At 39.1% G+C, this 14,996-nt stretch overlaps 1 protein-coding gene across 8 annotated transcripts in view; it reads right to left on the reverse strand.

The window, feature by feature from the left end:
* The window catches only part of NRXN3 (neurexin 3), a 1,502,570-nt gene that overhangs the window by 50,174 nt on the left and 1,437,400 nt on the right, over positions 1 to 14,996 (reverse strand). For 5 of the 8 annotated variants that reach the window (XM_047079783.1, XM_047079782.1, XM_047079785.1 and 2 more), the window contains one exon: positions 758 to 836. In XM_047079783.1, the coding sequence (XP_046935739.1) occupies positions 758 to 836 (79 nt within the window). Of the gene's footprint in view, positions 1 to 748; positions 837 to 14,996 lie in introns of all 8 variants that reach the window. The other 3 variants (XM_047079784.1, XM_047079789.1, XM_047079787.1) reach the window with 1 other exon arrangement.

Genomic DNA, 14,996 nt, shown 5'->3' on the forward strand with positions numbered 1-14,996 from the left:
TTCAGCACAATAGATACATTTTGAAGCATCTCAGCTATTGACATGGCATGGTTCAGTACTAATTTTGTTTTTACTAAGCTATAATACTGCACAATTTCTCTAAATGCACAATGAACAAAATTAGTATAAATATAATACCATGTTAACTGCTGTTGAAATCCCATGGAAAATGTGTGTATGTATGTATGTGTGTATGCATGTATGTATTTATTATTTGTTTGTTTGTTTGTTTATTTATTTATTTATTTATTTATTTATTTATTTATTTATTTATGTTTGATTTTGGCTTCCAGTTTTGTTTGCCATGCAGACTCAGAACAATTCATGAGGCTTAAATTACCTCTATAGTTCCACTTTGGGTTCATGGTGTTTTGATGTTATTTCTGTATAGACATCTTCATGATCCCACACCCTGTCAATTTCATAACTGCCAGTGGCTGCTGTACTTTTCTTGTTCTCATAGTTAAGCTGGGTCTGATTGCTCAAAGTTAGGCGGCACACCATGGCTTTTTCTTTAGTTTTCAGGAAATAACTTTAAATTTCCCTGGGATCTTATCTGCTCCTTCCATGGGATTTGATGCTTTTGATTATATATTAATATTTATATATGTATGCTTATACATATATAGATATAGGAAATACACACATAAACACACTATAATATATATATAAAACACATGTATATTCACATATATGTATGTATTGTTTTTTGCAAATGTAAAAAGAAAGCAAGCAAAACAAGACTGACCTAACCTACCTGTACTTGGCTCACACTCAACGAAGTCCTCATCATCGCTTGAACATTCAGCAGATGAAACAAGGTCATCTGATGTTGGCTGTGCGTGTCAAAGGAAAAATAATGGGGTGGGGGAAGAGAGAGGAGAGAGAGAGAGAGAGAGATAAGCAAACCCATGAACAAAAGCATCAAAGACTTATCACTATGTCTTGCCTTCCATCATTATTACTCTTTCTCTTCTCTAAAGAGGGCATGCTGTAGGATAAAGAATTTTAAACTCTTGTGTGGCTGTGAATGGTTATGGGGTCAGACAACCTGTACGGGTTTTATGAGAAGGTGAAAGACTCAGAATGGTTCTAGGAGGCTCAAGATCATCCCATCCCCATAAGTCACATTGTACAGCCTAACTCTATTTCTGACTATAATTTCAATTTTGAGAATCCAAAGGGCAGCAGAAGGGCTATGCAAATTTTGGACAATACACGAGTGCAAGCCAGCACGGAAAGGCACTGCAAGCTTTGAGAGGGTTTCAATGCATATGGTGTGTGGTCTCAAGTGTATGATTTGGTGGTTGTGAATCTATAGGCTGGCATAATTAATGAATGCTGAGGAATGCAGTCTGTTCAGGAACAGTATAATGGCTTTTCTCGCTAGCAGCGATCTCTTCGTGTAATTGCTGCAATTAGCTGAATTAGTAATGTAGGCCAGCAGAGAAATACCACATGACAGCCTCTGGACACAGGTAGGACTGTTTCTGAGGACAGCAGAAAAAAATGTAGTTGCAACAATAGTAACTCAATTTGAAACATTTTCTTTTTTCTATTGGATCCTGCAGAAACTCCCCAGTGCCAGGGAATCTGCTGCAAGAAATACAGAAAACTGTATGTATGGGTAGTAAGAAGGGCCTTTGCGATACAGGAGATGAGAAGACTATTTTCTGTACCTGATACATATTGCAGGCACAATAAATACTACTGAAATAATTAATCTACAGATCTTATGTCCTACTATGTGCATGAGAGTACTCAATATACAGTTATTCAATAAATTCTTCATTTCTAACTGACTTGCTGATTTTATTATTCTCAGAGCACTGAAGTCTGAATCCATATTCAAGAGGAAAAGCAATTACAAGCCAGATGCTGAGCTAGACATGTATATATATTTATTATAGTTATTATTAATTGATTAGATATAATTCTCACAACAATCCTTTGGGATGGATATAATTATTATACTTTTAAGGAGAACTGAAGTTCAGAAAGGACACAAGGCTAGTAAGAAATAGGATTTGAACAGATATAGCTTAGTCAAAGTCTGTACTTGTGGCTCACATAGACTTCTTTTATACCTCTTCTTACATGATGTTAATTATGGACTGAACTCTGTCTTCCAAAATTAAAACACTGCAGTTTTAAGCCCCCCAGGACCTCAGAATATGACAAATATTTGGAGATAGGGTCTGTGTTAAAATGAGATCATTAGGGTAAGCCAAATCAAATATGACCGGGGTCCTTAATAAAAAGATGAAATTAGGACACAGACATGCACAGAGGGACGACTGTGTGAAGCCACAGGGAGAAGACAGCCATTTATAAGCCAAGAAAAGAGTTCTCAGAAAAAAACAACAACCCTGCTGACACCTTGACCTTGAACTTCCAGCTCCCACAACTGTGAGAAAATAAATTTCTGTTGCTTAAGCCGCTCAGTCTGTGCTACTTTGTTATGGCAGTCCTAGCAAAGAAGTGAACACGATAACCCATATGCTTAGTATTTCCAGAGAACATCCTTTTTGAAGTACACACGCTAAGCATAGAATTACTGGGCACAACAAAGATTAGTAGAAAAACCACACTAGGTAATTGATTTCGCTTAATTGACAGTGGTAGAGAGGTGCCTTAAACCATGTCATTGATCTTGATTCTACATTGGACAGGGAGATACTTCAACCCCTGCTCCTCATCCAAGTAAATAGAAAAAAGGATTTTCGGGGCGCCTGGGTGGCTCAGTCGGTTGAGCGTCCGACTTCGGCTCAGGTCATGATCTCGCGGTCCGTGAGTTCGAGCCCCGCGTCGGGCTCTGTGCTGACAGCTCAGAGCCTGGAACCTGCTTCGGATTCTGTGTCTCCCTCTCTCTCTTCCCCTCCCCTGCTCATGCTCTGTCTCTCTCTGTCTCAAAAATAAAACATTAAAAAAAAATTAAAAAAAAGAAAAGAGGATTTTCAAACATACTTTTTTTTTTTCAATTAGACAGTACTGAAGTGTGCATTTCACTTCCAGCAAATCAAAACTGGCAGTTGTGTCCTAGAGCCACCATGTTTTTGCAGTAGAGACAGAGATGGTGAGCACACCTCCTTGGGAGTTTCCTGGTGTGTGTGGGCCTGTACAGGGCCCACTTTCAGTTACTGAGGGAAGGGAAGTGGTAAGGGAACACACGTTAACTGTGCAAATGCAGAGGCAATCATAAGAGGCAAACAGCATTTTTGGAAGGGTCGCAATCATTCTTTGATAGTTCTAAAGCATGAGTTGTGCATGGAGGGAAGACCTCTCTCAAGGAAGCAAAACTTGTTTTGGGTGTGTAGGGGGGATGGATCTTAGGTATTAAAATGGTTTCTGACCTGCCAAAAAGCCCACAGTGCTTAAACAAATAGACAGTATATCTGTGGTATTAAAATTTTATGGGACGAGGGCAATTAGGGAAAAAAAAGATTGTTTAAAAAATTCCTCAGAGGATGGTAATAAAAAAGAGGCCTAGAATACACTTCAAAAGTATAATCAATTATACTTGTTGGTGACTTCATTATAAGGACCTTGCAGAATGGCCTGTATGTGGCATAACTAGCGTAGGTTCCTAGTACTGAGTGAACGCTAGTGGGTTAAATGAAAATCTAGTGAACTCATCCCAAGAACTGAAAGCCAGGCAATAAAATTTAAGGTCATTCAGAATGTGAGAAAGCAATGCATAACTCCAATAGAAACCAAAAAAGGCATTAGTGAAACATTAATGGAAACTTTGAACAATTATAAGAAAGTTGTAGCCATTTTGATTAGCCAAAGATATGACATAGAGTTTCTTTTCAGGAAGAGTACCAGACTCTGAGGTTGAAAGATATTTACTATTTTCCTCTCAGCTTTCCCCTGCCTCCTCTAGTACTGCACAAGTTCTCCCCGCTACTGTGTTTTGGGTGACACTGTCCCCAGCACTCTCTTTCCCTATCTTCACCTCCACTTGTGTCCCCCAGATGGGGCTCAACCACCAATGTAGACCCCCCACATACACTCTTCCACATTTTTACTCCCTTTATCCCCAGTAAACTGACCCTGTGTCTTACTTCCCAGAGATTTTATTTCTGCTGATCTTCTATGTGAATATGGATGAATACAATGTTCCTCCAGAAACAGAAGTACATTTTACCAGTAGTTCCTATTAATAGTGGCTAGACTTCAAGGAGGGTCCATGACAGGCAGTCTAGCAGACCACAGAGTGAGCAGGACTGACTCTTCACTGAGCAGAGCTATGACTCTCAGCTCCTACACTTATAGTCAGTGACCAGGGGTTGAGTTACTTCCCTTCTCCAAGCCTCAATGTTTCCATCTATAAATTGGGATAAACATAGTGTCTTGTCATCAATTTAAGTGAAAAGTTAAAAGTGAAGCTCTGTTCCTGGCATATGGTATACACTCAGTAAGTAGAAGCAGGGTGCCTGGGTGGCTCAGGTGGTTAAGTGTCTGACTCTTGATTTTGGCTCAGGTTATGATCTCATTGTTAGTGAGAACGAGCCCCACGTCAGACTCTGCACTGACAGCACAGAGCCTGCTTGGGATTCTCTCTCTCCCTCTCTCTCTGCCCCTCCCCTGCATGTGTGTGCACACCCTCTCTCAAAATAAATAAATTTTAAATAAAATAAGTAAATATTAGCTAAGACTAAGTCAATCAATCAATCAATCAATCAACAGCAATGCCAAGCCTAGTTGCCATTCCTAGTTTAAATAAAGTTTCCATCCACCTATGCATTCTATCTCCAAATATTCATCCCCTTTAGAACTATTCTTTCTTACTGATAATTCATTAACTCCACTTTCATTCATCACCTCTGGTTGCATCTGTCATGAAGAGTGATAAAGAAAAATACACTCATAGAGATGCCAAGAGAGCTTAAAAATCACTGGAAGATAATCTGTTTCCCATGGCTCTGGGTCCAGACAATTTGTGTGGGTTTTATGTGAAGTCAGCCCCTTCCTTTCGGTCCCTCAGACCCCATCATCACCAATTACAGCCACTGCCAATGAAATTCCCAAAGCCATTACAAACATCTCAATCCCCTCATTGCCCAACGCAGTAACCAATGTTTGCCTGGAGAACCTGGCATCCAATGCTACCACGCCTGCCACAGAACACTGTGGTTTCAGAAATCCTGGCTCTGCCAGGGGCAGTAAGCTTTGATTTGCAAAGGACTCAGGATTTAGAACACTATATTTAGGGATTAAAAAAATTTTTTTACTACTCCTATCCCTGACATTAAAAAAAAATCCCCAAATTACAAACCAGAGTTTTGGGATCATATGTACTTAGAATCACCTCCTAAAGTAATGACAATATGATCCAAAATGACTCTTGGAAAACCCAAGGCTTTCTTTTAGTAGCTCTTTAATTTTCTTGTCTCTTTCCCTACATAGAAGTAAATTCAGGGTCTATCTGAACTTTGGGGAAAAAGGCACACTTTTTGACTATTGGTTCCCATGGCTGGTGAATTATGTTTCACTATTGCAGACACATACAGAATCAGGATGTAATTATTATGAATAGAATGGAACTACGGAATTTTATCTTTAAATAAAATACAGCAGTAGTACTAGTTTGTGTGTGTTTCCTACAATGATAACCATTTTTCATAATTACTCATAATCCTTAGAGAAAAGGAGAAGTTAGTACTCTTGAGAAGATATTTGAACTTTCTAGAATCATGCTTACTAATAACATTTACCACTTATTAAATACTTGCTATACTCAGATGTCAGCTAAGCAGTTAACAATATTAAAACTTTTAGTACTCATAATAACCAAGGGTGTGGAAATTTGTAGTGACATCTGCTATTTTTAACTGCCCACCATCCATGCTCCTTCAGGGAAGAGTACTGCTTTAGAAGTTCTTCCATTTGTATAGTTATGCTGGGAATGCTTATCAAGGGCCTTCTATGCCATCCTCATATCTTTTCCTCACAACGATTGCCTAAAGCTCTCATAATTCCCAATGGCTGAACTTAAGATATTTACACATTATGGTTCCCATATGTCAAATATCCACATTATTCGTAAGTCCCTCAAGAAAGAATACAAGATCAGTGACCGCCTCCAAACCAAATAGTTTGATAGTGGATGGACTCCCAAATCCACCATCTATGCTATATGACTATATCATCGAAGTGCTTTATTCATCTTTCATCCATTCACTTATTACTGTAATAAATATTTACTGAACACCTATGTGTTAAGCACTGTAACTGTTATGAGGGATAAAGTGATAGATAAACCATAGTTCCTCTGCTCTGGGGATTCACAGTCTCTGAAGAGAGGACCGAGTAGACAGGCAAACTTGACAGGGTAAACTGGATACCTTGACAAGAGTAAGCATAAGGTGCTAAGAGAGCAAATGGCAGGGGGAGGTGGTAATGAGCCCTGAGGGACAGGAAGCCCTGAAGCAGGGACAATGGAGAGCTGCTGGTGGAGGAGAAGGGCATTCTAGATGAAATCAACAGTCTTTGCAAAGGCTCAGAGGCATGAAGAAGCACAGTCTACTTGTATACCCAGGAGTAGTACAGGGGTGAAAGGATGTACCAGCATGACAGAACAACAGCTACCTGAGTTATCCTGTTGTTTTTGAAAACTCAGATAATGAGCACGAATTTCATATCCTGTCCGGTCAGACATCTCTCCTTCCCCTCCCCACATCTCATCAGCATCACCTGTCACCTTTCCTTTGGAAGCTCATATACATGGTTCCAGAACATTATGCATGGGTCTCGCTGTGCCATCCCTCCACAGTGCGGATTAAAGACCTTACTTTGCCTTCTCAAGAGCAGGAAAATGTTCTTCTGTCCCTGTGCATTAGCCAAGTCCCATATTAAAAATAATAATTCATATTACTCCATTTAAAAATACATATTGCATATTTTTAATCCATATGTTGAAATTACTTGGTTCTGTATTAGGATTCACAAAACTAAAGATAGGTATTATAATAACTTTCAATAAAATATCTGTCTGGAAGGAGTCCTCTTTATTCTTTTCTTGAAAGATTTTTTTATTGCATTTGTATTCTTTGTTTTTTCTACCAATGTTTATTGAAATTACCTTAGAATAAACTGGGACAGAAGAAAGCTCAAAACTCTACCCACCAGGTAAATTTATAGGTATATTTACCTTCCAATTCCCTCAGCTTCACAGAACTGGCTTCTCATTTTCCTCCAGTGAGTTATTGTTTCTGTAATCACCTGCTTCTAATTATTTAGTCTGAAGGGGTCTACTCATCTCAGCACAGGGGTGGCTCTACTTCATTCTTCATTGCTATCTGTTATTTGGCATGGAAAAAAATGTCTGCTACCATGGTCAGAACAGCTCGAGGTAGATTCGCCATGTACCCTCCTTCCTGCCCAGATGCCTATTTGTGACTTCAAATTCCAACCTTTAGCCCTTTATCTTATACTGAGAAGAGGCTAATCATTTGGGGGGATAATCATTTTTCTCCGCCCAGCTCCTTGGAAGCACAGTTATTTGACCGAGATTAAGCGCAAGATAAAATAAGTCTTGCCACAGAACAGCTTTATGAAATTATAAATAACACACTCAAGAATGATGATCGCCTTTCTTCCAGTGAAAAAGGAAAAGAGAAAGGCCCATAAATATTCTGAAGTCCCACAGAAAACAGCCATACATCTCTGCAGCTGCTTCATGCTGAAAAGAATTCAATTCCTTAAAATACTTGGTGTTTTAGTTTTTCCCCTCTATACTTCTATTCTATGATAAAGTTGAGGTTTAAAGTATCTCATATGAGAGAGGGAATCATACAGCTTCATTATGAACATTTATTCTCTATTTAAATCATGTCTGAGATACTTTTAATTAAATAAGAACCCAAAGACTCTAGGTAAATCTATAAACTTTAATGAGATTTGGAAACCTTGACCATCACAATTAAAATTTATCTACTAGGGCTTTATCAAATTGTTGCCATTGCATAGCCCCTTTTTGGATTGCTGCTTATAGATCCTCCACTCTGAAGGGGTTTACTCTGAAGTACATACACACACACACTACTGGATGGTTTTTAGACTCAACCAAAGATAGAAAAAGGCCTGGAGCTTGGGCAAGCTTGTTAGAAGCAATAATCTCACCCTTCCTCCTCTCTCCCACCACCCTATCAATTCTTCCAACTCAAGCCCAATACAGAAATAAGACCTAGGAATGGGACTATCAGTACCCTCCTTTTATTCTGAACATCCTCTTCATAGTCATTTTCAAGACATCTTCAAGACAAACAACTGACACTAATATGAGAAAATGAAACAAATGAGTTGAACTTGTCATGCTCGAGTGTGAAAGCTCAGGGAATCCCATGAGGCGGGCTCTGAACAATGGAGGCAAAGAGACCAAGTTCCATCTAGTTAAGATGCTTTTTGAGTTCCCCTCAGGCCTTACATCTATGTGCCCACATAACTTTATTGGAACACCCTGTGAATTTTAAAACTGTCTTCTGAAGTTCAAGCTATTGTGGTTTTTCAAAATACTCCTTTCCTCTTTTCTCCCTGCCCACTCCTGGAGATAATCACTTGCCAAGTTAGATATGAATGTGTACATATTTTACTTGACTCATATTTCCATGAAATGAGGCGGCTTTCAAGAGAATTGCCCTGGGCTACAGATATGGCATTCGGTATCACCAAATTTAGTTAACTGGACTGGAGCTAAGAAAATAAATATGAAAATAAAAACAGAAAATTGTTCTTGATATAGGATATTAAGTATGCATACATTTACTTATTCAATCAGTCTTCACCCAACAAATGTTTATTAGCTGCCTACGATGTGCCAATCGCTGTGCTAAGGGGGCTGGACAGACCAAGTCCTTGTCCTCATGTAGCTTACAGATTACTTGGATTTGAGCCAGGCCAAACTAGAAAAACTGATAGGCTGCTACACCATCAGCTGCAAAAATGTAAAGTTAACGTGAGTCCATAAGTGGTACCCACTGTAACAAAAACTGATTATTCACAGTCATTCACAAGAGCAGATCATATAGGAATCCAACCAAATAGTACCACCAGATTCCCTTTAAACTCTGCTCATCCTCAACAGCCTCCATATTCTTATTCTTCTTTTCCACATTGCATATACTGGAGGAGGATAAAAAACAACATGATGTATAGTAACTTTTACTAATGAATTAACCTTTAAGGAAATCCCTTTGCAGACTGAAGATTTAATTAACAGCGGAAGAACCAAGCTAAGCTTAGCCAAATTTTGTGCCAAGGATTGGGGGTCTTTCTTTCTATCCTGGAGGTCTTCTAGGATTACATAAATAAATGTGGTGTGGCATCTTTTTTTTTCTTTTCTTTCCAGTTTTAAGATTTCTTCCATCTGCTCAAAAAAGGAAGGGTGGATCAAGAGAAAAGGGAGGGAGGAGGAAGAAGAGAGTGGGTAGAAGGGGGATTAATCTATCTGTTGTTCAAGGCAGCCTGACAGAGGGAAGAGGAGTATTGAACCACAGAAGATTAACCAAACTTCAATGTACCTTCCCCAAAGCAGGAGGAATGTAATGCTACGTGGTGTTCCACTGATAAGCAAATCCCTCTAAATCCTTTCAGTTTATTTCTTGGCCTGGAGAAATTACATATTATTTAGGAGGCAAGGAAGAAGAAAATACAAACCACCCACTCAACCACACACCATCTCTAGGAATCTAGACCAGGAGCCTATTGATTACATACACCTAAGGTCTGGGTTGGGTAGCTTTTTCCGATTGGTGCAGTCCTCTCTAAGACAGCTAATCAGGAAGGCTTGGCTGTGTTCCTACTGTTAAGTCTTTTGGTTTTTCCCACAAACTTTGTTGAGTATTTAGGGTCTACCCATTACACGGGAATGCCAAAATTATAACCAAAGCTCCAAAGACCTAATCTAGTTTTGTTGTTTATATTTTTGTCTCCCTGCCACTGCCTTCTTCTTCTTCTTCTTCTTCTTCTTTTTTTTTTTTTGTGGTATTTCCATGCTAAGTGAGGTTTTTATGCCAATACTATCACCAAAATCAAGCCTCTGTTTTTAACAGGCTAGTGACCAGATCAAATATTAATATAATCCATAAAAAGAGATGTAGGTCTCCGTTAATGGATGGTAAAATTCAAAAGTCATGGAGAAGACCAATGTGTGTTTTTAAACTGAAATTTTACCATTATTCATTTCTCCATGTCTTCTCTTGCTCTGTAGTTCAGGGAGAAGAAATGGGTTTTTGGAAGAAAATAGGAAAAATAGAATCATTTACTTTGTGGGATGGTTTTTCTCTTGGCCCTCTATTTTGTGGCCTAACCTTACCACTCAACACAGGAGAAACAGCCCTTCTTGGCAGCTTGAGATCACAGCTTTAAAAGGCTTAATAACAGACCAAAATGTTGGTGGAGAGCAATGAGTTACAGGATAAAGCCAGTCCTGGATATTGGTCAGCAATTCTGAAAAAAGATGTAAGGTAGCCATTTGGTACAGAGCAAATAGCCATGGTTCTCAATCTTTGGTCACTGATGAATTAAGGTATGCTAGATGAGCATGAGAGAAAGGAGTAGAAAAAACAGCAAGATGTTAGGAGTCAAACATAAATATATATATATTTGTCTAAGGAAAGCCACTTTTACTGAAAAGAGCGTGCAATGCATGTAAACATCTGTTGTGTCTGTCAATGTAGAAAACAGTTGAGAATGGCTATCTTGAAGAACTAAAAGTATGACAGATTCATGCCAATACATAAGAAACTATGAAAAAAAAAGCAAGCTCAAGACAATATAAACACAAGAAGGAAGAGCACATTAGCACAACCGGGAGCTTGGCATGTGGCACAGCAAATTTACCAAGAGCAATCGAATGCAATGAATTGAATGTAAAATACAACTGATAAAAAGACAAGATGTTTTTTCCTTATTACACTGAAGAGAATATCTCCCACTCAGCCAAAGGACATAATATTAGAAAAGTCAGATACAAATGTCAGAGCAACAGCAGCAGTTAAAGCCAGTTTTGTGCATTTGACATATGATTTAATAAAATACTGATGGAGTTACAGGTAATCTGCAGTAAATTTGAGCCAGAACTATAAGGAAAAAGTGAAAGCCAACTGAATAACATGATATCCAACCCCAAGAGAGGGAAAAGTCAAAGGGTTTTGACTTTGGATTGAGAATTTATCCCCAGTTACTCATGTCTCAAAGACAATTCCAACCTCCCACAAAGAAGATTGGGGGATGGATTCAATAAAGTTCTCCAATTTGTATGATAAATCCCAAGTTAGAGAAAGTCTTTTAGGTCCTGCTGAATGAGAAATTCAGGAATCCAGATGGACTCACACCACAGAAGTCACTTTCTCATTCCCAGGCTACAGCATACCATAGTGGATTATCTCATCTTAGATACAGATTCAAAAGCAAACACAACAGAACTTTTGTGTGGGAAAAGAAGACTATTCATTTCTCATTTCTTATGGATAGCAAGGCTAGTCATTTTCCCAAATTTATAGGCAACAGAATTCATTCACTGTAAAAATGGGTGATATCTCACAGGTGTAATCCCAGGCTGGAGATCTGTGTAGTCACATGGGATTCTGTGCTCACAAGGGCCTTGGGCTTGGTTTAATGCTCTGCTCTCACCATCTTGAAGTCCTTAACCATTTTATTTTGAACTTGCCTTTTATAAGTGAAGTTCAATGAGACAATGGAGCATGTGCATAAGGAAAGGAGATACATACAATGTGTGTGTCCAGCCCTGTTCCTTGCCACCCCATCTACATATAAAGTTTTTGGTGCCCTGTGAGCATAGGATTCTGTGGACCCATAATGTAAAGAAATGAGATGAATCAAACAGATTTATCTGAATGAATCCCCCAGTCTTTCTTCATGGGAGGTTGGTATTATCTTCGAGACAAGAGTGACTATGGATAAAGTCTTGTCCAAAGGTGACCACTTTTGCATTTCTGTCTTTTAGGGTTTCATACCATGTCCTCTGATATGAGTGTTGAGTGTGTTATATCTGCTGAATAAAAGGGTCTCCAACAGGCTATTGCTTTTCCTTTGAATCAGAAGTTGCTTAGAAAGCAGAGAGAAGGCAATGGTGTTCTAAGAACATAATAACTGAGGAAATCTATTGCATCCTTTCTTACTTCTATTAGCTAACCACTTACACTAAAAATAACAAATATAAAGGGAAAACACCACCCAGAGATTTTTTCCTTTCATTATAGCTTATTCATCAGTAAGGTGAAGGTAGAATGTCAGTAGAAGAGACATGCATCAAAAAAGTGAAATAAAGGGGCACCTGGGTGGCTCAGTTGGTTAAGCGTCTGACTTTGGCTCAGGTCATGACCTTATGATTCATGGTGTGCTGTAAGCGTAGAGCTTGCTTAGGATCCTCTGTCTCCCTCTCTCTTTGCCCTTCCCACACATGTGTGCACTCTCTCTGTCTCTCAAAAATAAACAAACATTTAAAAGAATTTTTTTAAGTGAAATAAGGACAGATGGAGAGTCTCTACTCTTCTGGTAAGAATAATACACATATGCATATATGAGCCATGAAATATGAATCGTGTTATTTTGGGATCTTGGGAAAGTGGGATATGCTTCCAAACTGACCCTCTAGGAAGAGAAAGTCAGTAAGTGCCACCACTGCTGAGTCGGTGCATCTTTAAAAACTGTGTCAGAAGAATATTTTTAATTTACACTCTGACTCTTTGAAAGAAATCAATATGTCATTTGCTGGGACTTTTTTTATCCAAGCATCTTTATTTAGCTTTCCTGTATTTTTTTCTCCTAGTTTTCTAGAGAGCAAAGGAAAAGGTGTTTTGTTTGTATTTGTATTGATTCGATCACTTTGAGCAAAAAATAAACAACTAAATAGAGCCGAGTAGCTTTAAACAATCTTTTGGGGATCAAGATCTCTAAACAACATAGTTTCTCATTCTAGGTGATTGGAAATAAACAGAAATCAATAAAACAGGATTACTGGGCAATAAACAAGAGAAGCCACATTCATAATTTAAGAAGCTTCTTTTCATGCATTCATTACTGAAGAATGCACTTGAGCCCTATTCTATTTTTACAACAGCATAGATTTCCTCCCAGCATGTAGTCTTTTCTTTTAAATTTTGCTTTTCCTTAATTCTTTCTTTTTTTTTAATTTTTATTTTTTTAAGAGGTGCTGAAAAAAGTCTCTCTAAAATATATCCAGAAGCTCCCACATTCCTAAGGCTGCTCAGAGGAACTAACAAAGAAGGTGCTTAGCATAAAAGGCAAGGATTAGTTTCTCAAGCTCTTTCCCTCCCAGACGTTCCTGTGTCCAGCAAAGTTCCAGGGAAGGAAGAGGGCATGGCATAATATAGGCATAGGGCCTGACAGAACATGGTCCCTGCCTTCAAAGTGTTCACACTATAGCAGGAAACACAAGTGTTGGAGACACTGTTAATATCCACTCTACTCTTCCTCCTTTCTAGGGCTGGTGATATGACCAGCCTAACCAAGTCTCCTTTGCAACTAGCCATGTGACATCAGTCTGGACAATGTGGTGAGTAAAGAAATCTGCTAGAGGTTCTGGAAATACTTATCCTATTCCCAATAAAAGAGGAAGAAATGGCGGTCCCACTGTTTTTCCTTCTTCCTTGGGTTATGATGGGGTATGTGAAGCAGCAGCAGCCATCTTGTAACCAGAAGTTGGCAAGTGTGAGGGAAAGAGCAAAAGATCTGAGAAGCTAACTCTGATATTGCCAAATGTGCAATCTGAGCCCAAACAAGCAGTTTTCTACTGTCCAGATGCCAGGATTCTTGTTAAGTGAGAAAATGTATCCCTTCTTCCATCACTTCAGATCAAGTTTTCTCTTACTAGAAGGTGAACACAATCAGAACAGGAAAAGCAATGCGTAGCAAGCAACCAGAGACAGAGATGATGCAAGGTGTCATGTGAGTGATCTCTGCCTTTGGTGGACATTAGGCCCCAGGTAGCATTTTAATAGTATCTAGGAGTGGGACTTGAAAAGCTTCACAGTGATTACCATGCTCTTATATGTCAACTCTATGGCCCAATTGAGAGTTCAAAAGGAGTCTGAGAGGAGAGATCATTTTGGAGTTGGATAAGACGGGATAAACATTTTCACCTTAGTGAGAGAATATATTTTGAATTGAGTATCTTGTAAGTATGTGCAATTCACATATCCCAGGCTGAAGTGATCATCCCCTCCCACTGCTGCCATTCTTGTCTCTGTCTATGGCACCATTACCCACCAGGAACAAGCACAAACCCTCAGGGCCATCCCTGAATCCTCCCTGCTCAGCATCACCCTCCAGGCACCAAATCGCTCAAAAGCCATCTCTAAAATGTCTTTCTGCCTTTCATTTATATGGCTCTGGCTACTTATATGGATGAATCTTGAGAATCTTTAATCAGACTCCCTGCCTCCACTCACCTGTCTATTTTCAATGAACACAATAAAGCATTGCCAGAATAAAAACATGGCTTTATATGTGACACTCTCTTCTTCCAAATGTATTCCACTGCCCATCAAATGAATTCTAGACTTACTATTATTATTATTTTTTTTAATTCAAGATCTTCCACCACTGGGTTCCAATGTAACTTTGTAGCACTGTTTTTCACTACTACCTGCCCCTGTAAGCATCTCCTCACTACAACTACTGAATAAAAATTTGCCGGAGCACCTGGGTGGCTCAATCGGTTAAGCATCGGACTCTTGATTTCAGCTCAGTTCGTGATCTCACAGCTCTTGAGATCGAGTCCCATGTTGGCCATTGTGCTGACAGTATGGAGCCTGCTTGGGATTCTCTCCCCCTGTCTCTCTGCTCCTACCCCACCCATTCTCTCTCTCTGTCTCTCTCTGTCTCTCTCCCTCTCAAAATAAACAAATAAACTTTTAAAAAATGTTTTCCATGCTTTGAACAAGTCTGCTAAGTTTCTGACAATGTCCTGACTTATATTGCTCCTTACCCAGCTCTGTCTGAATTTT

This window comes from Lynx rufus, unplaced genomic scaffold, assembly GCF_022079265.1.
Source record: "Lynx rufus isolate CCGP_SWC_20201006 ecotype Redwood Valley unplaced genomic scaffold, mLynRuf1.p SCAF_17, whole genome shotgun sequence".
NCBI lineage: Eukaryota > Metazoa > Chordata > Mammalia > Carnivora > Felidae > Lynx > Lynx rufus.